The sequence below is a fragment of the Vigna umbellata genome, chromosome 1, assembly GCF_029865625.1.
Source record: "Vigna umbellata cultivar VRB3 chromosome 1, Vumbellata_1.0, whole genome shotgun sequence".
Lineage (NCBI taxonomy): Eukaryota > Viridiplantae > Streptophyta > Magnoliopsida > Fabales > Fabaceae > Vigna > Vigna umbellata.
In genome coordinates this window covers 101,739,089-101,763,814 of record NC_142165.1, presented here as the reverse complement: position 1 = coordinate 101,763,814, position 24,726 = coordinate 101,739,089, and the positions used below count along the sequence as shown (strand labels likewise).

The 24,726-nt window shown below is 32.4% G+C and overlaps 4 protein-coding genes across 5 annotated transcripts; 3 read left to right on the top strand and 1 right to left on the bottom strand.

The window, feature by feature from the left end:
* Positions 1–4,659: 4,659 nt before the first annotated feature.
* LOC124848615 (uncharacterized) lies at positions 4,660–5,429 on the top strand. The gene is made up of 2 exons (XM_047326339.2): positions 4,660–4,960; positions 5,048–5,429. The coding sequence occupies exons 1-2, from the start codon at positions 4,817–4,819 to the stop codon at positions 5,219–5,221; spliced, it is 318 nt and encodes a 105-aa protein (XP_047182295.1). The 5' UTR covers positions 4,660–4,816; the 3' UTR covers positions 5,222–5,429.
* Positions 5,430–6,331: 902 nt separating this feature from the next.
* Positions 6,332–8,755, top strand: LOC124848659 (uncharacterized). Its single transcript, XM_047326409.2, has 5 exons — positions 6,332–6,809; positions 7,107–7,871; positions 7,973–8,052; positions 8,132–8,203; positions 8,298–8,755. The coding sequence occupies exons 1-5, from the start codon at positions 6,483–6,485 to the stop codon at positions 8,533–8,535; spliced, it is 1,482 nt and encodes a 493-aa protein (XP_047182365.1). The 5' UTR covers positions 6,332–6,482; the 3' UTR covers positions 8,536–8,755.
* Positions 8,756–9,446: 691 nt separating this feature from the next.
* LOC124848647 (uncharacterized) lies at positions 9,447–12,898 on the bottom strand. Of its 2 annotated transcripts, none has more exons than XM_047326387.2 (6): positions 12,586–12,898; positions 10,701–11,699; positions 10,412–10,582; positions 10,148–10,290; positions 9,943–10,053; positions 9,447–9,861 (listed from the first exon to the last, which is right to left on the bottom strand). In XM_047326387.2, exons 1-6 carry the CDS (start codon positions 12,703–12,705, stop codon positions 9,783–9,785), a joined length of 1,623 nt encoding a protein of 540 aa, XP_047182343.1. In that variant the 5' UTR covers positions 12,706–12,898; the 3' UTR covers positions 9,447–9,782. The 2 variants fall into 2 exon arrangements, with proteins under 2 accessions (XP_047182343.1, XP_047182352.1); XM_047326396.2 differs by having other exon boundaries at positions 10,701–11,602; positions 12,586–12,897.
* Positions 12,899–18,901: 6,003 nt separating this feature from the next.
* Positions 18,902–23,775, top strand: LOC124848641 (110 kDa U5 small nuclear ribonucleoprotein component CLO). Its single transcript, XM_047326374.2, has 10 exons — positions 18,902–19,735; positions 20,094–20,162; positions 20,234–21,427; positions 21,555–21,653; positions 21,751–21,909; positions 21,987–22,072; positions 22,160–22,358; positions 22,575–22,685; positions 22,817–23,023; positions 23,231–23,775. The coding sequence occupies exons 1-10, from the start codon at positions 18,998–19,000 to the stop codon at positions 23,327–23,329; spliced, it is 2,961 nt and encodes a 986-aa protein (XP_047182330.1). The 5' UTR covers positions 18,902–18,997; the 3' UTR covers positions 23,330–23,775.
* Positions 23,776–24,726: the final 951 nt, after the last annotated feature.

Genomic DNA, 24,726 nt, shown 5'->3' with positions numbered 1-24,726 from the left:
GATTTTTTTAGAAGAAAAAATTAGGGAGATTGTTAATAAAGATTTATGAACAAACTCATTTAAAAATATATCACTCCAATTTCATTTTAATTAAACACAATGAGTTCATGAGTTTTATGATTATATTTTTTATATTCAGTGTGAGATTTCATAATTTAAAAAAAAAAATTATACAGAATTCATAAATTTAGAACTTTTTACGTATTTTATATCTTATTCATATAAATCGGTTAGTAAGATGAATTATTAATTTTGATATCACTTATTGAGTATTTTGACAAACATAAGAAAAATTCAATACCAATAAATCATAAAAAAAAAAAACTTGTCATGATATCACATTCAACCCAAAAGTTTATACTTTATAAACTTGTATACTCACATCTTATTCATTTTTAATTATTTTTATGTAATGCGGATTTCCTAATCTTTAATCCTTAATAGTTTCTTAATGTCTTATTCGAACAAGCTAACTTTATTGGTTTCATTGTTAAAATGATAAATTCATATAGTATTAAATGTGTTAATAACCAATAAAAATGTTAAGAATCAATTACACCAGAGAGTGAAATTTGAACATACATAAATAAATAAAAAATGTGTACCTTTATCGTCAAAAATCTTGGAACAAATCTTATTCATCCGTTTCGTCTTTGTAAATTTAAATCTTAATATTTTTTTATAAATGAAAATGGAGAAAAGATTTAATATTGTTTACTTTTAATAAATGATTAAAATATCTACTTAAACATACATAACTATTTAAAAATGAATAATATTATTTAATATATTATAACTTTTTATTCTCAATATGAAACATTGAAAGGGATATGGTAGATTTTGAGATACTGACTCAAAAACTTTTGTGCTTCGAAATTCATGTTTTATATTCTGAAAAGAAGATTAAAATAATGTCATGGAATGTATAGAAACTCTAACCTATCTTTTTAATGAAAAATAAAAGTTATAATTTGTTAGCAATATAAGATTTGTATTTAGTCCTCCCCAAACTTGATGATTTGTTATTTTGAATGATGATTTGTATTTTGAATGATAAAATAAGATGCAATGGAATGCTTTAAACAAAAAATGATAAAAAGAAATCTCCTTTATAAAACAAAATTATTAACCGTTTATCATACTAAAAATTAGTTAATAAAATATTCATTATTAAATTTTATTATAGTACGAGACATTCATCGATAATTATCAATAATAAAAAAAATCATTATTAATTACTGATAACCTAAATCCTTGAATAGAAATGGTGTACAGATATTATGATTTTTTTTTTCATTTTCTTTTTTTTTTTTGTTATTTTTATTCTCATTCTTTATTTTCCTTCAATTCTTTCATGATTGTTCGTGATCATCACTATTGTTTATAGTTGCTGTTACCACTGTACGTTTACTATCTTTGGCTCATCCTCCCTTATTTTTATTTTATTTATAACACATTTCATTTTAGATTTTACAGAAAAAATGACATTATTTTATGGATATTTTTCAACTTCTGACTAATTTTAAAATAATTCATTATCAATTGATTTACGAATTATAATTAAAGCCAACAAATAACTTTAAATCTATTTTACTAAAAACTTTTACGAATAAAAATATCCGCTGATAATAAAAATTCTATATTATTAACCAATTTTATTCAAAAAATTTATTATTGATCGAAATATTTAATGTGTATTGAAATTTTAAAATTTATTTATAAAATCTATTTAGCAATTAATTTTGTTTTCATTAATAAATATTATTTTACCATATAACTTTTTTTATTTAAAAATTTCGTTTGTAAATATAATATTTTTTATAGTAACAATTGACTTTCTATATTCAATAAATATAATTAATAATAACAAAATATATAAAATAATAATAATAATAATATACAAAATGTTTTCATGCAAGTTTGTTTACCTTATATCTCCATATATTTTATTAAACAGTAAATGAATAACACTTAGAATATTTTAAATTATGAAAAATACAAAAAATAAAATAAAATTTTAAATAAATAATTAAATGTCTACAAATATAATAGTTTAAATAAAAAATATATATTAGATAACTCATACTAAATTTATGAATAAAGATTCTAATAAATTCATAAAATTATGTCAAACCATGGAAACATTATTTAAATAATAAATTTATATAATTATATAAATATATGTACGTTACATAAATTATAAATCATTAAAATTGAATAAAATTATCAAATTCTATACAATGTAAAATATATAATTAATGTACATCTTAAATGAAATTATAAAAAATATTTAACATTATATAAAATTGTATAAAACTACACGTATATATGTTACAAAATGGTATAAAATTATAAATTTTTCTAAGATTATATAAAATAAGAAAATTATAAAATTACAAGGTTATATAAAATAAACTATTTATATGATTTAAAACAATATTATCATTTACAAAAATTTAAAATATATTAATCTATTATTAGTTTGCAACTACATAGAAATATATTAATTAATAAAATTATGTAAAATTAAAAAAAAATATAAATTATAAATTAGAGGATGATATAAAATTGTATTATTTAAATGATAAATTTATTTTAAATATATTTTCCACATGTTAGATCTTTAAAATGTTGGAGAAAAAATAATTCAAGAGAAATTCCATTATTAATATATTTTTATATAATATTAGGATTCTTTGAAAATTAGACTTAATACGAACTAATCTATCATTAATATTGTTTAGGTGATTTATCTTATAACCCAGAAGATCAGTAATGAACATGAAATTTTCTCTATATTTTCATTGACAAGAGGTTTTGAAATGTAGAAATTTAAACCTGATTCGTAAGGAAATGAAATCTAACTCAAAAGTACTCAGTTAATAGTGGGCCTAATGGGCCTAATTTTCGAGAATAATTTGATTTAGGGTGTTGCTCCCTCCACCACCACGCCTTTCTCCCTCCACCTCCCCAATTTATTTTAATTTCAATTATATCCTCAGATTAAAATTTTTTACTTTTACTATTTTAATTTATTTCAAACTTAGTTCTCCTACTTTACTCCTGCACTCAATCTTTTCATCTCTCATTTTCGTTTAATAATTTGTCTTTCGTTTTACTCTGCAACCCAATCTGTCTTTTCCGTTTCACTTATCCTCCTCCGTTTCTTTCTTCTTCATTTTCCTTACATTATTAAAATACATTAAAAATATATTAAAAAATAATAAATGAAAACATTTAAATTAAATTATTAAAATATTTTCAAAATAAAGAATAAACTAATAAAAGAAATCCTAAAATAAAAAACGTTACTTTTAAACGGAGGTGACATCCTTCAACGGATGTCAACATCCGTTTAAGGAAAAACGGATGTCGACATTCGTTTTACCTTAAACGGATGTTGACATCCGTTGAAGGATGTTGACATCCGTTGAAGGATGTTGACATCCGTTGAAGGATTTTGACATCCGTTGAAGGATTTTGACATCCGTTGAAGGATTTTGACATCCGTTGAAGGATGTCTTAAAGGTTACGTTTTTTATTTTAGGGTTTTATTTGAAGGTTTATTTGAATACGCACCTTGAGGAAGCAACACACACTCCACCACTCCACACACTGCACTACGAGAGCGACACTGCATCACGAGAGGAAGACTGCTTGATAATTCTTTGCACCACCACCAACCTTTGCAACTTGTAAAAGAAAGAGAGGAAGAAATATAATGTTAAAATGAAAGAAAAATATTTTACTCATGTACCGGACACTAGAATAGGTTATTAGTGGAATAGGTTGTGAATGGGTAAAATTAAAAAATAACCTTAAAAATAAAATTTTACTTAGGGGTAAAATAGTAAATGGGAGGTGGAGGGAGAAAGGTGTGGTGGTGGAGGGAGCAACACCCTTTGATTTAAGACTGAACCAAATTATTTAGCCCAAATGCAATTCATAGACTTTCTCTTATTTTTTTTTCTCATTCAAGATAAAAATATTTGGACAAACGCAATATAGTTATTATAAATCAGGGGTGATAAAATGTTAGGTGAGAAAAAGTTAATTTACTTTTACCAAATTACCAGTGCATTCTAGTGGTTAGAAGAAACTTCTTTTATCTTCAATTTAGATTCTGGATTGAGAAATAATAAAAGTTAAAATAGAATTTTTTTTAATCAATTTTCTATATGATGTCACTTTTGTATTCTTTTTTTATACAACTAATTTAGTTATATTTATTATCACTATTACAAAGAGTTATAGTAAACCTATCATATTTTAGATTCTTCTCTCTAGTTATTGGATCTCTTTTAACATTTTTTTTGTAATTAAATCTCATTTCATTGTTAAACATACTCTAATCCAATTCATGCTATCAACAATGCAGTTTTACTGACTAAAATATATGTCTAGCTACCTCCTTCTAGCCATTCCATATTGAAAGTCTCTTCAATAAATATTTCTTTTAATGTATTATTATTTTAACTTCACCTAAAATTGTTTCAACTTCTGTTTAGGTTTTCAATTTACATTAATTAAAATCTTGTAAAAGCACAACTTTTTAGAATTTTTTTTCTTAAAAGAAATCACACAACTTATTTATCAAATAGTAACCATTTATAAATATAATATATTGCATTATCGTAGTCTGACCAGTTAGGTGAACAGCACATATATTGAAGCTACAAGGAAAGTTCGAGGACAGAGGGTCGTGGTTTCCTAGAAACTTACGAAACCCCCATTTTGTATTTATTATTATTAATAAGATTTGACGAGATGTGAAGAAAGAGAGAAGTTGTTTGACAGCATTGTTGCAATCGAAATCATGTCTGGCATGCTTCCAGGAGTTGAAAGTGCTCGAAGAAGACGATTGCATAGCAACGGTTCTTCTCGTGATTTCATCAGTGGTTCCTCTCTGTGTTTGTATGCTAACAGGAAACTCCGATCTCCTTCTTCTTCCTCTCTATTGGTTCGTATCACTTTTATTTCTTAATTTTCATATTTTTTTCCCCTCTCTGTCTGTGTTTAATGTGATGTGATGTTTGAATTGAATCAGGAAAGAAACACTGTTAATCAGGCAGACCCAGACGAAAATCTGGGAGTAGCAGCACTGGAAGCCAAGCGCAGATTAGATCAGAGGTTTGCAGCATATCCCACAACAGAAAACGCATCACAAAGCAAAAGCCTTTTTGGATACTTTGTCCGAGCAACTCAAAGCAAATTAAGATGAAATTTATTTTTTTTAGTTTCTGAGATTGTTATTAGTCTAAGTAATTAAGAAAAAAAACAGATTATCCAACAATATGTTAAGATGTTGTACCACTTCTTAGATTGGATCAGCAAGGAAGTTGATTGCATCAAATTTATGCTGTGTTATTTGTTTTTATGTTCGAGATGCTGCTTCACATGGTTGAAAAATATGGGTTTGATAGTTTCTATATAGGTTTTTTATCAGATGGAACTCACTATTCAATTTATTTATCATTGTTCCAGAAAAAAAAAAATACTTCTATTACATAAATTTTTATGAGTAAAAGTGTAATGTTTTTATAGAGAACAATGAAAAAAAAAGGATAAATGAAAGATGTAAAATATTTTAAAAAATTAGGGGGATCAATGATAATTTTGTTCAAATTAGAACAATTATAAAATACAATTATTCACAATCCTTAATAATTAAAATTATGAGATTATATAATTAATAGATATAATTATGAGATTATACTTATCCTCGTTTTTATCCATTCCTTTATTCAAATAATGGAACATTTAAAGATGAATTATAAGAGTTACATAAGATTTTGGTATTTATAAATTTGAATTCTATTCAGATTAGTACTTTCAAAATAAATTTATCATATTTTATTTTAATATTTAAAAGATATATTAATTTAATCATAACTTTGTTATTTTTTAAATGAATTTTCCATAAGTAATACAAAAGTTTTACTGATGTGTAATATTTTAAAAATAGTGGAGTTATTTTCAAGACCAAATCAATATATTTATTAATAACCAAAACAAAAGTTTTATTAAAAGACACCCTACACAAATAATTTCTCATATTCATTTATAATTATATTATGTTTCTTACATGTATAAAGAATGCACATATATATTTTCATGAAGCAGTCAACAAAAGTTGTGTTACATTTCATAAATTTTGCATAAAAAAAATGTCAACAAAAAGGAAAAGATAGAAACAGTAATGTAAAAAATAACTTGTTTTCCATTCCATTATGAATAATAATTAATGAAAACAGCTTGGGACTAGTCACATGCATAAGGAGTTTCTTCCTCGTTCCAACGGCTAGTTTGTAATTGTAGCATGAAGTGGCTGTTTATAGTATTCTTCGAAAATTCAAAATCTGACGAATTCATAATTTCAGACACCTTCTTCAACTTCTACAAAACTAAAAACATCATCACTCTTTTGCCACAAAAGTCACATTCTCTGTTCAGAGACTTTCTTCTAACTTCATCAATCCATAATGGTGTACTCCTATTACACGCCCACCTACTACTCAACCCTCCATGACTCCATCACCTCGCTCTGTAAGACCATTCTCCCTTTCAGCTTCAAGAAACGACCATTACCTGCGGCAGAACACAAATTGTCCAAGCTGCAATCAGACAACCTTAAATGGCAGCAAGACTCTTTCCACCAGGTCTTAAACTTGATGGGTCTCCACAAAGAAGGCATCGTGCCTGAATCTGAGGTCTCTGCCTTCAGAATTCACTTGCTAGACACCCTCATTGTTTCTCCTCCAGAACAAGAACATCCTGTTATACTAAGAGACAAGCTTCTCTTTCTCCAGGTCAGTTTGAATCAGAGTAATTTTTCGATGAAAGAAAGCAAATCTTTGGATCTTTTTTAGCTTGGATTCATGATAGATGATTTAGTATCAGGTTTAGTGTGGTTTTAAGTAAATGTTCGCATATTTGATTTTGTGTTGAACCGTTGATTATATAGATCTAGAATTGATTTTGAATGAAATAGTTTAGGTAATTATTTGGTTCATATGAAACACTAAAACATGCATTTTTACAAAGTTAAAATTCACTATCAATATTGCAAAATGTTTGTTGAAACTTGGATTTTTCTTTGTCACAAGGAACTTCTGTATGCGAAGTGCATTTCTGAAGAGGAATACCATTCTTCTAAGAGGCCATTGCTTCAGAGGCTGGCGGCTCAAGGAGCTCAGATTGAAGCCAGGGACGTGATAGTGACAAAGACTAAGGAGTCAAAAGAGAATTTGGAAGAAGAGTGGTCGGTGATTGACTTGAAGGATGAGAAATGCTCTGTGAACAAAGAGAATTTGGGTTGTAAGAGCAGATCTAATCAGGGATCATCGATGAAGCAGATTAAAGGAGCTGCCTCGGTTTTTGGCTTTGGCAGAGCTGGGAAAAATGGGACAGAAAAGAGCATATTTGATTCACCTTCTTTGTCTGCAAAAAATGAAAACCCTTTCTGGGATGGTCAAACAAAGGGAGCACAGAGTGAAGGAGGTTCAATTCTTATGGAGGAAAGTGAGCCTCCAGAAGCAGTTAAGGAGAGTAGTGGTTTGGAGAAGTTAAAGAGGAAACCGTTTAGGTCTTTGTTTCATAAGGAGCAAAAAGAGACACATGGTGGTGGTGCTGCTGAGCAAGATCAAAGATCAGGGAAATCAGTCAAAAAGCAATGGGGGTTTGAAGGATTCAAGAAATGGAAGAGAAATGAGTCAGAAGATGAGACATGTTCTTTGTCACATAATGAAAGGTCAGATAATGAGGCCTTTTCAGGTCCCTTTGCAAAGGGATTTGGGGAGGGACCTGACACCAAGTTAATGAAGAAGAAGTTGCATTCTGATGGTTCTCCATCTGATTTTTTCATAGATAAGGTTTCACAATCCTCCTCCCATCCTTTCAATCCATGAATCTCATTTCCTTACTCAGTTGATTTGACGCATGTAATGCAAAATCTTTTGTACACCATAAACAGGTTTTGGGAGACAAGATAAAAAAGGAGTTGTCTAGAATTCAAACAGAACTCAGCAGCACAAACCCACATCTTAAATTTTCGTTAGTACAATCTCATATGTATTTCATTTTTCTTAGCTTTTTGTTAATATGAAACTTGACAAGTTACTTGTACAAACAGGAATGATCAGATTGAAGCAATTTCCACCAGAATTCCAGTGGACAAGGCTGAGTTGAAAAACTACTTTCCCAAGTGAGTCAACAACACAAACCCCTCTTCGTATACGTTGAAAACGTTGAATTTTCAGCACTGGATAACTTGTTTTTATGTAATTTTGAAATTGAAGATCTTGGTGTGACCGATATGGTGATGTTGTGCTGGACGTTGTTAAGAAAGAATTCAAAGACCATGTTGCGGAAATGGAGAACATGCGGAACGTTGCTAGAGAACGACATAGCAACTCTAGGCGCTGGACAACAACAACATTTGACAATGACGAAAACATTCACCCAAACCCTTTTGGGAACCGTGAAAACTCAGTTCGCAGCAGTAACATCAATCCATTTTCTCATGGTTTTGCTTAGTTTAGGGTCTGGATCATGCTTCCTTTCTACGAAGCTCGTCCGTACAGTATCCGTTGTATTTCAGACAAAAAAACCTATAATTTGTAACTACTGTCTCTATTATCGATAACCTACTTTCAGCCAAGGCTATCAATGTTTCTACTCTCTATAATCCTGCATTTCTGGTGACAAGTCAAAATTTGTTCTGAAAGTTATGTTTTGCCTTCAAATTCGTACTTTGTAATGGTGTTCGCTCGAACATACAGTTATTATTTGATGTTTCCCGTATTAAAAAGAAAGGTTCACGAATAATGTGGACACAAAAAGTCAAAATCTTTTACTCTAAATCCTGGCCGAAAACCCAAAGATTACTATGTTAATTTAGGATAAAATTATTTCATCATTGTAAAACTTGTACCATTCAAACTTCTAATACACATACAAAAATGCAGCATATTAAAATTTATGCATTATATATATATTTTTTATAACAAATATCTTCGAACGTAAAAATTATATAATTTTTATTTGCAATAAACAGTTTAAAGTTTAAGGTTTTGTAACATATTCTAATACATGTACTGTACAAGACAGATGATGTATTATATATAATTGATATTTTAAATAAATGAATATCTTTGAATATTTAAGTCATATTTTCCTTTTCGGGTGAACAATTCATAATTAAAATAAGACTATTTTTTTATTATCAGAAAATATTTTTTGATTAATTAAAATTTGGACCAGAACTGTGTTGATGTTTTCTCATAAATGAAGAACAAAACTGAAATCATTTCTCTCATTATTTTTCCATTCTTTAGTTTTCTATTGTAGTGACAAACTCCGTTCCCTTTTGTTCCTTAGGTTCCATGAACGGAAGAAAAAAAAATAAAGTTCCACACACAGTATAAATCAGCTGTGTCATAAGGATATGCGCTAGAAAAATAAGACTACGGAATGATCATAAAATTCTGATACAAAATCTTACTTTGTACTCCAGACTCTAAAAATGTTTTATGCATATCATTGGCAGTGGCCGAATATGCTTTAAGCCATTATTTTTAGCTATTCTTCGTATCAATTTAGTCTCTTAAAGATCTGTGATGCCAAGTTAGTCCTTTGAAGATTTTCGGTGACACCAAAACAGTCTCTTGGTGAAGTTTATGTATGACAATAGCTTGAACAATGTTGATGTGAAGTGTGTATCTTTAAGAGGACCCAAATGGAAGCTTGGTCTAAATTTAAATATTTACATTTTATGTACAATTTCAGTGAGATTGCACTTCTGAGTTGGCAGAAGACTCTGTGAACCCTCCACAGACATTCCCACGGCACAGAGGACATACACTGCATAAGAGGAATGCTAGAGAAGTTATTATCTAAAAAAGAATGATAAAAGAATACTAGTTTTGGTTATAATGACAGTACCCGTGTATTTCTGTAAGCCACTTATCCACACATGACATGTGATACTCGTGGAGACAAGGAAGAACTCGTATTTGGTCCCCTTCTTCGTACTCCGCCAGACATATGTAACATCTATCATATTCCAAATTAATGTTTAAGAAATTAAAAAAAAAAAAAAACATATATTTGATTGACACAACTAGGATTATGTTATGATGACGCTTACTGTTCAACATCATTGCCTCCTTCAGCCATTTCAACCTTTTTGTGAGATTTCAGGGGAAAGGAATCAACAATTGATTCAGGGGCAGGGAGTGAGACCATGGATAGAGACAGTGATCCCGGTTGCCGATGGATTTCATCTAAAACCTGCAATTCAAAACACCAGATGACATCTCAGCACTACCAAAACTAAAATTTAAGATGTGTAGAGTTTAAACAGTGCAAGAAAAACTAGCAGCAAACAGTAAATACGAGAGAAGATTGAAACCTCAAACAAAGCCTCAGCCAGCATGACTATTCTTGAAATACTTGCTCGAGTGCTTGATTCCTCAGCCATTGGGGAAGACTCACATGAGCACATGCCATCTGCATGGAGTCCTAGTGGACATGAATTCCATCGCCCAATCTCGTCAAAGCCGCCACGAAGCCTATCCCAGATCTATAAAAGTAATCAAACAGCTTAAGCAACATGAAAGGGGTCATGAACCCAGATAACAAATCCAAGTAGGTGATATAAGCAGTTTGAGGCATTCTGTGCTCCAAATTTTTAAAATCACCTCAGATCTTGAGTGCCGCATTCTTCGTTCATTCAATCTGTGAATTCTGCTGCCCATATATGCAGAAGCTCCTCCAACTCCATCATTTGACAAATCACCACCGAAATCAACTAGCCATCGATCTTGAGATCCAGGATCATCGGCACCTCCGGTAGAGAAGACAATGGTTGGAGAATCACCAAGCCTTCTAGAACTACGCCGTGAAAAAGCATCCCAAAATAATCTTCTACCGTTCCTTCTGGCGTCATGATCATTGGCATCGGCATTGCTTCCAGACAAAATGTTGGAAGATATTGTAACCACGTCAACTTGAAGCACACTATCATTTCCTGTTCCTCTTTCCCGATTGGATACAAGAATACCTAAACCTGAAGGTATTGTCTCACGGCATGGTTCTTCTTCTGGTCCTTGAGAAGTTGCTGCTGAGTTGGAACCTTGAGAAACAAAGTTGGAAGAATTTTGGATAGATATGAATGCACTAGTGTGATTCTCAACAGAAATTTCCCCAGAACTGAAATTCACACGCTCCTGAGGGGATGAACTTCTTTGATGCACTGTCTCCTGAGAGACTTGAGAGACACCACCTCTAACAACTGGATTATTAACGTCATTAACTACATCCTTGTTAGCAGAAACAGTTACAGAGACTGGATCTGAAGACTGCTGTGCTACAAATGAAGTACTAGCTGTGTTGCTACTATCACTATATGATTCACGACCACTATGACCAGCACTTACCTGACAAGGAGGGGCTTGCTCCTCGTGTTCAGACAAGCAGTTCCTCTGACTCTGTGTTGCAACGTTTCGATAAGAACTTCCAGCACTAGTATTCCCATGGAATTCCGTTCTCATATCAGATGAAGTTGAAGTTTCAGCAGGGGGACTGCAGCTAATTCTAGCTTCTGTACATGATAAAGATGATTCCTCAGTGACTTTATGAATTTCACCATCAAAATTTCTTGCTAAATGAACCTGAAGTTCAGATGAATGTTCTTCCATCTAAAAACACAATATAAGAATATCACTTCCTGCATCAATTCAACTATTTAAACAGTCTTCGCCAATTGTACCATCTATTTCACATAGCTAGTGCACTGAATTTCAAACAATACTAACAAGTTATGTTTTCCTCTCGAAAGTATTCAATGAGTCAAGAACATAAATGATCTTTGGAATGCATCCTTGTATAGATTCAAACGCGCAAAAAATAATATTGACCAACTCGTTTCCAAAATTCAGACGAATCACACAAAGTAAATGAGCGTCACTGCTAGCCAGTGAATGGCGAATTCAAAATCTTAGAGATGCTAGAGATTTGCACCATTTACTGAATCATTAAAACCACCCGGCGAAAACAATAACATTAAGCCAAACCCGATAATCTGACAAAGAATGATACAACGGGCAATTAGGCGTCAACAGCCGATAGTCCCATTGATTAAGCTCAAATACGTCAACCAGCAACCAGTATAATTCAATTGATAAATTACCAGATAGAGAACAAGTTCATGTATGAAAGATGATCTCACACAAGCAATTCCGGAAAAGGAAAACAACTACCTAAAAAAAAATCAATACTTTTACAAAAATTCTATCCCTAAGTCAAGCTCAATCGATTGGCTTTGCCCTTTGAAAAACTAAATTTGCATTCTACAACTACACAGAAAAAAGAGAAGGCCACGGATTTTAAAAAAAACAGACACACATCACATATGCTTTACTTTTATTTAGCCCTGTGATCAAGGAAGGGGATCAGACGGATGAATCCCAGATGTGAAAAATCAAATTTTTGAATTTTAAAAGCGTTGGAGAACGTGAAAAAGGAAACGGGTATTAAGGAACGAGGGTGGAAGAAGGGATTTTGGGGGAAGATGGAGAAGGGTACCTGATGAATGGAGCGAGAGGTGGAGGTGCCACATAGAAGAGACGATAATCTGAAGCGGTTGACCCTGTGAGTAGAAGAAGCAGAAGGGCGAGTGGCGGGTCTACTAGAGGAGGAACCCATGATCTTGAAGAGAGAGAAAAGAGGAGAAGAGGAGAGAAGATTAGAGACACAGATAGAACACACCACAACCAAGTAGCTTGCTTGCTAGCTAGATGTAAGATGTGGATGCTTATTGCTTCATCACAATGGAAAGCATACCAACTTGGAGCTTTTCTTCATTTTCAATTATTTCCCTACTTTGGGGGCTCTCAATTCAAACACTCATAGAGTGTTTTCCTTCTTGTCTTTTTAATATTATCACTTTATTTTATCACTTTTTTTTTCTAAATTTGTTTTGAAATATGATAAATAATATTTATTAGTATTTTTAAGTGAGAAAAAAAAAACTCAAGTTTGACTCAAAGAAGACTATAAGTATAACTTCTTTGTCGCTTCTTTAAAATACATTGGAGTTTGCACTATTAAACTTTCAACCAGAAAACACCCTTACATAAAATATTGTTTAAGTAGAATGAAATTATTTAGAAATGAGAAGTTTCTCTTGCCTTTTTGGGTGTTATTTAACATAGTTGGGTATCAAAACTTGAATTAAAAAACATTGGATAAACTGAAATAATCTAATGTTTATTATGATGTTTTTTTAATAACTGCAAAATTTAGACTTGTTTAATAATCAATTATAGGTATAATCCATTATATCAATTATTGGTTATATTCAAAATAATTTTGTGTCTTAAATCAGTTTGCAGATAATATATTTTATGATGGTTGTATTTAGGATGACAATTTTACCCGCGGGCACGGGTATCTGCGAGTAAAATCCACGGCGAGTAGTTACTATCCGCGAGTATTTACTACCCGCGGATAACGGGTAGCGGGTATTTTAATACCCGCTTCTAAACGGGTTGGGTACGGATAGTATACTACCCGTCCCGCGGGCACCCGTTACCCACAAAAAATTTAAAAAGTTTAATAATTTATATATCTTTTAATTAAATTTAATTAAAAATAAAATAAAATAATAATTTATTAGGTTAAATTTAATTAAAATTAAAATTTAATTTATATTATATTCTATATTTTTTTATAATTTTATTTTAAAAATGTATTAAATATTTTTTTTATTATTTTAGGTATCCGCGAATTTTAAAATACCAGCAGATATTTTTTAAATGGGTACCCGTGTGGGTAACGGGTCGGGTAGCGGGTACAATTTTATTCGGCGGGTCGGGTAGCGGGTAGACACTACCCGTCCCGTTGCCATCTCTTTGTACTATATGAAATATATCGATCAAAATTAATTGTCATTTATGGACAATTAACATGTATTAATAGGTTAGATTGCCTTACGCTTTACAAATATACCCTATTATTGGGTTTGATTGCCTAAAAAGTCCTATAAATATACAATTGATGTCCAGGTACAATCATGCTTTTCTATCCTGATAAAATATAGACCTCTTTATGAAACATATCTGACTTGAGCGTCGGACTGACTTGAGCGTCGGAGTGTTTTCTGCAGGTCAACAACCCATTGGAGTGGATCGCGTTCTTGGAGAGGATTGAAGATCAAAAGAAAGCATAACAAAGAAGGACGACCGACCCTCGAACCAATAATCAGTTTCATCAAATGTAAAAAAAAAAAATCAATCCTTACACGAAAAAAAGGTGCCCTTGAAGATGTTGAAAAACATCCACAAGCTACAAATTTTCATATTCAAAATATAACTTATATTTTCAAAATAACTATATATAAAATAATGGTTAACGATGTTTATTATTAACAGTACAAGAAAAGCATCCAAACAAATAATACATAAAATTTTAAGAAGATGATTCATTTAGAGGCTCTGAAAGGTTAATAGAGATGTGAATTGTTGAATTACATATTATCATTATTATGTACGCAACAGTAGTAAAAGTAATGAATGAGATGGTGTTAAAATTATGTTAAGTTTGAAAATAAAATGAAAAGGAAAAGAGGCAAATGATAATAGCAGAAGACAGATTGGAGAACAAAAAGCCAAAACAGCTCATAGCAAGTAAAAATGTGGTCTGTTTTTTGTTTTGTTGTGTAATTGGTCATAGATGTGGTTGCAATAAAGAGAGATGCGTGATAATAGAGCATAATAATTTGCCAAGTCAACAAAACAAAAATTGTTACTTCAATCAAATCTAAGTAATTTAGAGAAAAACAACAAAAAAAACAATGCTTTGTAACAATGTTGTATACGGTACACTATTGACTTTGTCTGCAAAACATAGTTGCCCGTTTCTTCTCTCTACCATAAATGATGAATAAACAAACCAACCGTTTGTTCCTTACTCTGTTTGAATTTAAATTGGGTACAACGTCACATGTTCTTTCACTCTACAACCGTGTCGTCTAAACTATCTTTTTTTTTCTTTTTCTTTTTTCAGATTCTTTTTCTTTTCTACGGTTCTTTCTTGACTCAATTCGTACGTGGAGGGTCAAGTTATGTCATAAAAAAATTGTGTTTAAAACTTGTTAATTAATTAATAAATAAATAGTTGTTATTTGGTTGTGGGTTTGGGTAAATCTTTTAAAAGACAGAAAAAAAAACCGATAAATGTTTAATTTTTTTTACTTTAATTCTTTTTGCCGTTAAAATCCGTACATGTGATGTTTTTGAAACGAAATTGATCTACCTTTGCTTTTGTGTCAACTGTTTACTATCCAACACATGGTTTGAAAATAATTGTCAAAGTAATAAAAAAAGTTGGAGCACTTGAAATAATGGAAGTATGTGCTAAATATTCAAATAAGGCTAACGGGTTTAATGTTTTTTCTTTTACGTTTATTTTTTCAATTTTGTTCGTCTCCTAAAAATTTAAATTAGGCAAAACTAAGACAACCTAGGATCTCAACTCTATTGGTCTGTAAATTCACTTAATCTTTTCTTTGCATCTAGTTATTTATTCTAGAAAGAAAATGACACATTATAAAACAATAAATATATTATTATTTCAATTATAATATCGTTGTTCACTATTAAACAATTTCTTGAATTATTTTTTTTATCAATGTCAATGAAATTATTTCCATCACGTATGTTAATTTATTTTAACTGACACTTATAAAAAATATTTTTCGATTGGTATTATTTATGTATGGATGAAGGTCAAGGTTATTTGCTAATTTACAAAGTTTTCTCAATACGATGAGATTACATTTTAGTGGATGCAAGCTATATTTTTTCTTATTGAAATATACAATGGTTAAACTACTCCACTGCTATGTCGTGTTTAGAATTTTAGCATTTGACGGAAATTGAAATACTATACTCAAACAATAAAATTAAATAATTCAATAAATTTAAATTATTTTTCTAATTAGAGATATTTTAAAATACACCCAATTCAAATTCAATATATTTAAATTTAAAAAAAATGTACTCCTTTTTTTGTCCTAAACTACGGCAGCGTGTAGGTGACAAGAAATTATTATTGAAATGTAAATTTAGGTAAAATATTATCAAATTCCTATTTATTAATTTTTATCTGAATAAATTCTTTTATATTTTAAACTTGTAAGAATTGTTATTATAGCTATATAAACCTGCAAGTGGAGCTTAAATTCTTCGCGTGCTATAAGGTGAATGTTAGTTATTCAACTACTAACAACAAAACCGACACATTGACTAGTAGATTCTTAGAAGATAAGGAGCAAATTATTTACTTTGCTCCAAAATTGTAGTTTGTAGAAATAAAAATCACTGCTTTCAATATATAAGGTTTTGTTCAGCTTCAGTGTGTGCTTAATCAATTCACCAACAAAGAGAAGAAACATGCAAAACCCTCCCCCGCCAGGCCCTCCAGGCCCACCCGGCCCACCACCTCACCATGGCCCTCCCGGCCCATCACCTCACCGTGGCCCGTTCGGTCCAGGTCCTCACCACCAGCCCGGGCCACCCAATCATGGACCTGCTCCGCCGCCACAAGCTGCTCCTGGACCACATGGCCACCACCCTCCGGCCCCTCCACGCCACGACCATCGCTTCTGATGTAATGCATATGGATATGGAGCTTATGAATAAATATGCTTATCCTACATATGTATGATGTATTATTGAAAGTGCTTGTTGGTATTTTCCATCGTATTTACACATCAGTGTCTACGTTTTTTTAGCTATTTGGATCCATCGTATTTTTGCTGTTTTGGTATTTTCCATCGTATCTGATAAGGTGAAATACGGATCTAGAATTTAGAAGCAAACTTAAATTATTTATGAATAATTTATTTCTATTTTTTTTTACATTAGAAAGATAGATCAACAACGTCAAACTTCAAACAAAAATGTAATTTTGTAGATATTTTTTAAGCAAGAAGATAAACATGAGATGGAGTGAAGGATGCCCAAGGCATAATGGATTTTTTTTTTGTTATTTTTTTAATATTATTTATCTATTATCTTCAAAAACACTAATTTTAATATTTTCAAATATATTATATAAAACAACCAAAAATTAAGAAAAAAAAAATTAGACTCCAGAAAAAGCTCGAGAGAAAGTTAGAGTGTAGGAGAAAGGAGGCACGCAAAAGAGATACAAAAGCTTTTGTAAATAGTTTCCCTTGGGAGAATGAACAGCCAAGCATGTTTGAAAAACACAACATTAGTTTAGAGATAAAGATAAAACGAGAGACTGTCTCCCATAACCTATTAACTAAAGAAAAAATATAATGAGACAAGTAAATATACAATTTGTAATTTTATTTTAAAAAATGGAAGACAAAAATTAGTAGAATTGTTCATAAAACTTAGACTTCAATATACTTAAATTACAGTGACTCACGTGTTGTTCTTCTTCTTGTTAAATAAATTGAAAGACCTATTTTTATACATGAAAAAGAAATAACACTTAAAAATGAATAATATGTATAAAAAAAAAGATAACACCAACAAAATAATAACATGATATGTATTATTTTATATTCCATTTTCTCACAAAGAACTTTAAAATACAATGGACGGACAATTAAATCTTAAGATATTGTAGGAAATATTTTTTACTAGAAGACCACAACATTTTTAAAATTTATATCTTATCTTTTGGTAAATCATACTTAACAACCACATAATACTTTACATTCAAATTTAATTTTTCAGACATCTTTGTATTTGGTTTGTTAAATTTTTAATCATAAAATACGAGTAGTGTATATATATATATATATATATATATATATATATATATATATATATATATATATATATATATAATCGTAGGTTTTCACTTCCTCCACTCTCAAAATATTTTCGCTCACCTTCAAAATTTTCAAAATGACAAATTTACTTTGATAACAGTGACTTCCCAATTATATGTTTTGAAAATTTTCATAACAATTTTTTTGGAGCTTTTGTTCCGAAACACTTCACATGAAATGGTTTGATAGAACGAACTTCTTTTTTTCTTCTAAAGTATTTCCCCCTTCTTTTTTAGTGTAGACGTGCATTTAGTAATTATGAGGTGCAGAACGCAATAACCATTATTATACTAAGATTGTTGCTCCCTCCACCATCAATTGTTTCATGCACCATCTCATACTTAATTTACCCTTGATATAAAACAGATGTTAACATCCGTTTCACCATCCCATACTCAATTTTTTAATTAATTATATTCAAAATGTGACCACATCTGTTTAAGTATTTTTTTTAGTTTTTTAAATATGATATTTTAATTAATTTATAACATAAAAAATTTTACTTAATAACATAAAAATGCATATATTAATTTAAAATTAAATAATATTTATATATTAATTTAAAATTAAATAATATTTATATATGAATTAAATTAAATAATATTTATATATTAATTTAAAATATAATAAATTAATAAACTAAAAAAATATAAAAAAAACTTACAGAGGTGGCACATCTGTTTACTTAGTAATATAAAAAATATTAAATTAATAAACAAAAAACTAAAAAAAACACAGATGTAGCATATCCTTTAAGGGATGTGACATATCTGTTGAAGTATTTTTTCTTTAACGGATGTCAATATCCGTTGAAGAAAAGATGTGGAGGTGTAAAATATTTTAAAATATAAATGATAGTTCTGAAAATTTCAAAAAATGTAATAGTATAGAAAGTAACGTGGGGTGGTGTAGGGAGTAACCCTCTTATACTAGTCAAAATTATAGTGGGCCGTACGTATTTATTTCTACCGGGCCTGGTCCAGTTGAAATTCTATCTCCCCTACCGTCCTATCGAGTGGTTATTACCCTAAAGCCCGAAAACCTCGTCTACGTCTGTTTGAAACGACGGTGAGAGCATTGCCCGCGAACACTCACTCTTGTACTATCCACGCTTCACATTCCGCCATGGACGATAGCTTGTACGACGAGTTCGGCAACTACATCGGCCCGGAAATGGAGTCCGACCAGGACTCTGACCGCGACTCCGACGCCGAAGCCGACGACAAAGCCGATGGTCAGTCCGACGGTGGAGCCCCTTCCGACGGCGAGGATCCGAACAACGGATGGATGACGACGATCTCGGAGGACGTGGAGAACCAGGTGGTTCTGGCGGAGGACAAGAAGTACTACCCCACCGCGGAAGAGGTGTACGGCGATGACGTTGAAACCCTAGTCATGGACGAGGATGAGCAGCCCCTGGAGCAACCTATCATCAAGCCCGTGAGGAACATCAAGTTCGAGGTTGGAGTGAAGGACTCCTCCACCTATGTCTCCTCTCAGTTCCTCCTGGGCCTCATGTCGAACCCTACGCTTGTGCGCAACGTGGCGCTGGTGGGGCACTTGCAGCACGGGAAGACCGTGTTCATGGACATGCTCGTGGAACAGACGCATCACATGTCCACTTTCGATCCTCAGAGCGAGAAGCACACGCGGTATACGGACACTCGGATTGATGAGCAGGAGAGGAAAATTTCGATCAAGGCTATTCCCATGTCGCTTGTGCTGGAGGATAGCAACTCCAAGTCGTATCTGTGTAACATCATGGACACCCCTGGCCATGTTAATTTCTCCGATGAAATGACCGCGGCTTTGAGGCTTGCTGATGGCGCTGTCTTGATTGTAGATGCTGCTGAAGGAGTCATGGTATGACTTATTATACTTTTTTGTGTTTAGACATTTAGGCATTGGAGTTGGAGTGATGAACTGAGGTTGGAATCTCACAGGAGAGGTGCTTTGGTTTAGTGTTTCATTTCAACGCTCCGAAAGGGGTTGCCTATATAGGAGAAGCTAAAGAACATTGAGTTGTTATTTTCTTGTGATTTGTCCTCCCATAACCACGATTTGAAACTCTGTTAAAAGGGGTGTTTTCATTTAGTGTCCAATCAAAAAAGGGGTATTTATATGAAAAACCAAAAAAGAATGTTGTTGTTTTGTAGTTAGTTATTGTGGTATGGTTGCAAATTGCTAAACACTGAGCTTTTTAGTGTCTTGTGGTCTGTAGGTAAACACGGAAAGGGCCATACGTCATGCTATTCAGGACCGGTTGCCGATTGTGGTTGTAATCAATAAGGTAAACTATTTCTTGATTGATGTTAAGGGAGAGTTTAAGTTCTGGTCTTATTTTTCATGTTTTGACTCTAGGTTGACAGGCTTATAACTGAACTTAAGTTGCCGCCTAAGGATGCTTATCATAAAATAAGGCATACATTGGAGGTTATTAATACTCACATATCTGCTGCCTCCTCGATTGCGGGTGATGTTCAAGTTGTGGATCCAGTTGCTGGAAATGTTTGTTTTGCTAGTGGTACTGCTGGATGGTCCTTTACGTTGCAGTCGTTTGCTAAGTTGTATGGGAAGCTGCATGGAATTCCTTTGGAAGCTAATAAATTTGCTTCTCGACTGTGGGGAGACTATTATTTTCATCCAGATACGAGAGCCTTCAAAAAGAAGCCCCCTGCCAGTGGAGGCGAGCGATCTTTTGTAGAGTTTGTGCTGGAGCCTCTTTACAAGATATACAGCCAAGTGATCGGGGAGCATAAAAAGAGTGTAGAGACTACACTTGCTGAACTAGGAGTCACACTAAGTAATGCGGCCTACAGACTAAATGTCAGACCCTTGCTAAGGTTGGCATGTAGCTCAGTTTTTGGTCCAGCTTCAGGCTTCACTGATATGCTTGTTCAGCATATACCTTCCCCGAGGGATGCTGCAACTAAGAAAGTTGACCACATATATACTGGTCCTAAAGACTCGTCCATTTACAAAGCTATGGCTCAGTGTGATGCTTATGGCCCCCTAATGGTTAATGTAACCAAACTGTATCCAAAATCTGATTGCAGTGTGTTTGATGCCTTTGGTAGAGTTTATAGTGGCAAGATACAGACAGGACAGGCTGTACGTGTTCTAGGAGAAGGATACTCACCGGATGATGAGGAGGATATGACTGTTAAAGAAGTAACTAAGTTGTGGGTGTATCAAGCTCGAGACAGGATGCCAGTAGCTGAGGCTCCTCCTGGTTCTTGGGTCCTAATTGAAGGTGTGGATGCTTCAATCATGAAAACTGCCACTCTTTGTAATGTGGATTATGACGAAGATGTGTATATATTCCGGCCTCTTCAGTTCAATACACTGTCAGTGGTAAAAACAGCTACTGAACCATTAAATCCAAGTGAATTGCCAAAAATGGTGGAGGGCCTGCGAAAAATAAGCAAAAGTTATCCTCTTGCAGTTACTAAAGTAGAGGAATCTGGTGAGCACACTATATTAGGGACTGGTGAGCTGTACTTGGATTCAATTATGAAGGACCTGAGAGAGCTCTATTCTGAAGTAGAAGTCAAGGTGATCTATTAATTTTCCCTACTCAATTATTCTGTCATTAAGTATTTGTTCTCTATTTTATTAGACATGGGCTTTTATGTGAAACTGTTCTTTTGTAATTTGTTAAACTGTTCATTTGCTGTTGTAGGTAGCAGATCCTGTTGTCTCATTTTGTGAAACTGTTGTTGAATCTTCATCAATGAAATGCTTTGCTGAAACACCAAACAAGAAGAATAAAATAACTATGGTAGGTATATGGCTTAGTTCTTGAATTGAACCGTTTTATCTCAGGCTGGTTTATTGCTTGTGTCATCACCCTCACAGTGACCTTGATTATTCTTTAGATTACCGAGCCATTAGAAAGAGGCCTTGCAGAGGACATAGAGAATGGTGTTGTTAGCACTGACTGGAATAGAAAAAAACTAGGTGAATTTTTCCAGACAAAATATGACTGGGATCTTCTTGCTGCACGGTCAATATGGGCATTTGGCCCTGATAAGCAGGTAGATTTTCTCTATGGATCTATTTATCAGTCTGTCATTGTCCTTTAAACTCTGTAACACGTGCAAATGCAATGCAGGGACCCAATATTCTGTTAGACGATACTCTACCAACTGAAGTTGACAAGAATCTGCTGAATGCTGTGAAGGATTCCATTGTTCAGGGGTAACCATTCCTTACATTCAGCTATTTTCATTTGTTTAATTGATCATACAATAATTATGATTTGTGAGCTGTTATGTCATTTGACAGATTTCAGTGGGGTGCACGAGAAGGACCTCTGTGTGATGAACCCATCAGAAACGTTAAGTTCAAGATTGTTGACGCAAGGATTGCCCCTGAACCACTTCATCGGGGATCTGGCCAGATCATTCCCACAGCCAGACGAGTGGCCTATTCAGCCTTCCTCATGGCTACTCCTAGGCTTATGGAACCTGTGTATTATGTGGAGGTATATACTCTTATCATGCTTCAATGATGGTTGCATGTCAAGTTTGATTGTAATTATTTTTTGTTTTTTATATTTTGATCTATTGATGAACATGTAAGGACCCTCGTACCAGCTAATAATGGACAAATAAAATATCTCTGGAATAGTGTGATTTCACTGAAGCGAATATATTTTTTATTTGCACTAATAATATTATTCTTTTGGCCTTTGCATCAGATTCAAACACCAATTGATTGTGTATCTGCAATCTACACTGTATTATCTAGAAGGCGTGGACATGTTACTGCTGATGTTCCTCAGCCAGGCACCCCGGCCTATATCGTTAAGGTTGGTGGTTAACTATTCTTACGTATAAACAGTTATAATGGATGTAGTTTTTTTAGACTACTATGGTCTTGATGTTAGTTTGAGTAGATAAAAAAATTGTTTTGCTGACTTTATTCTCAATTTTATCTCAGGCATTTTTACCCGTGATAGAATCTTTTGGATTTGAGACAGACTTGAGATACCATACTCAGGGTCAAGCGTTTTGTCTGTCAGTCTTTGATCATTGGGCTATTGTTCCTGGAGATCCTCTGGACAAAAACATTGTTTTGCGCCCACTTGAACCGGCACCTATCCAGCATCTTGCTCGGGAGTTTATGGTGAAGACCAGGCGGAGAAAGGTAAAGTCTATGCCTCATTCTAGGCACTTATTAAGGATTATAGAATTTTGGCCCTTTTATTTTAATGTTTTTTCTTTAGAGCTCTTGGTGATAACAAAACAAAGCATTTATTGACTTTGTAGTTCATGATTTGCTTTTATCCTTTTTTGTGAAATAACTAGCTAGCAAAGCATTTAATACATGTTGCTCTTACATTAAATCTCGCAGGGGATGAGTGAGGACGTAAGCATAAATAAGTTCTTTGATGAGGCTATGATGGTGGAACTGGCTCAGCAGGCAGCAGACCTTCATCAACAAATGATGTGATTCTGTATAAATGATGCTTCTGCCTATTATTCAGGGGTTTTCTTCAGAACTTTGAGCCTTAAGCAGTTCCTGTTATATGTGATGCAAGCAAAATTTCAAGTGGGTGGCATTGCGAGTTATCAGAATATGGTTCAGCTATTTTAACGTACTGATACAAGCTCGGATGCAGATGAAATATCAGTCTACTACCTTCTCTCTTTAGTGTGAAAAAGCTGCAGCTTTTTTTATGTAATATTCTCTTGTTTCCTCCATAGATCGTAATTATCCGAGTGGTTGTATTTCTAACATCTTCGTAGTATAGGTTCAACAAAATCCTATTTGCAACTTAGCTGCTGTAGTAGTTATGGACTTTAGTCAAAGCACATAGACAGATAATGCAGAGGAAAAACTATAATTTTTTCAGGGATCGATTTATACATGGTTGACAGGTGTTCAATTGATGTTTATATTATTTTCTCACTATTAGCTGACGGGGAACCGCTTTTTTATGTTATACTGTTCGTTATTGCTTTCTCATCAAATAAAATACAGTTTTCTCACATGACATTATTGATTTCAGTGTATCTTCGCATCTTGTTAGGCCTGTCATGCGTAAGCATTTTGGAAACTTTCCATGATTAGAGTAAAACAATTTCAGTAGTATTTTTAATGCTTTTTTTGCTGTTTTTTGTTGGTAATATATGCTACTAATGCTTAGTGATATAATTTCTTACAATTTAAAATATGAAATGATTTATATAAAAAAAAGATAAAAAAGTATGATGTTTCATGTACACATTTTTTGCTCTTATGTCAAATATAATTAAATAATTATAAAAAATAATTATGTGTCTTTTTTAAAAATTTGTAAAATAAAAAATAGAAAAGATCAATATAAGATTTTTAAATTACCTAAATATTAAAGATATTTTAATAATTTAAAATATAACTTATTCAATTTTCATAATAATTTTTTTTAAAAATAGATATTACATATATTTAATTTAGTCAATAATTTGGATAGTATCTCTCATAACAAGATTATTTGTAGAGTATAGGGTTTAAAACCGAGGACCTTTTCCTAATCTTTTCCTACTGCAATTCAAACTGGTTTTAATGTAAGTGGCCTAAATGGTGAACTGATAGTTACACAACAGGGGCGTATACTTTTCATAAATTCAGAGTTTGGCTTTCATTTCTTTCCTTTGCGGCATAATGTATACGAGTAAGTAGCAGCAGCTAATAATTATGGTAAGATTTCTGCAAGCCATATTCATGGTAAGTTTGTGATTAAAATTTAATTTAGGCTGCTGTTAATGTATTTAGACGTGTGTGTTTTTCGTTTAAGTTTATACAGTTTAAATGTTTATTTCTCATCGAGTACCTCTGATACTCCATCAATAAATCATTGAGGTGCT

Excerpts from the sequence above, each read along its gene's own strand:
- LOC124848615 (XM_047326339.2), top strand. The coding sequence starts at position 4,817 with ATGTCTGGCATGCTTCCAGGAGTTGAAAGTGCTCGAAGAAGACGATTG. Across the intron at positions 4,961-5,047 it reads CTTCTTCTTCCTCTCTATTG|GAAAGAAACACTGTTAATCA; the intron begins GTTCGTATCACT and ends GAATTGAATCAG.
- LOC124848659 (XM_047326409.2), top strand. The coding sequence starts at position 6,483 with ATGGTGTACTCCTATTACACGCCCACCTACTACTCAACCCTCCATGAC. Across the intron at positions 6,810-7,106 it reads ACAAGCTTCTCTTTCTCCAG|GAACTTCTGTATGCGAAGTG; the intron begins GTCAGTTTGAAT and ends CTTTGTCACAAG. Across the intron at positions 8,053-8,131 it reads AACCCACATCTTAAATTTTC|GAATGATCAGATTGAAGCAA; the intron begins GTTAGTACAATC and ends TTGTACAAACAG.
- LOC124848647 (XM_047326387.2), bottom strand. The coding sequence starts at position 12,705 with ATGGGTTCCTCCTCTAGTAGACCCGCCACTCGCCCTTCTGCTTCTTCT. Across the intron at positions 10,291-10,411 it reads TGGCTGAGGCTTTGTTTGAG|GTTTTAGATGAAATCCATCG; the intron begins GTTTCAATCTTC and ends TTTGAATTGCAG. Across the intron at positions 9,862-9,942 it reads TGGCTTACAGAAATACACGG|TGTATGTCCTCTGTGCCGTG; the intron begins GTACTGTCATTA and ends CCTCTTATGCAG.
- LOC124848641 (XM_047326374.2), top strand. The coding sequence starts at position 18,998 with ATGGACGATAGCTTGTACGACGAGTTCGGCAACTACATCGGCCCGGAA. Across the intron at positions 20,163-20,233 it reads TTGTGGTTGTAATCAATAAG|GTTGACAGGCTTATAACTGA; the intron begins GTAAACTATTTC and ends TTTTGACTCTAG. Across the intron at positions 22,073-22,159 it reads AAGGATTCCATTGTTCAGGG|ATTTCAGTGGGGTGCACGAG; the intron begins GTAACCATTCCT and ends GTCATTTGACAG.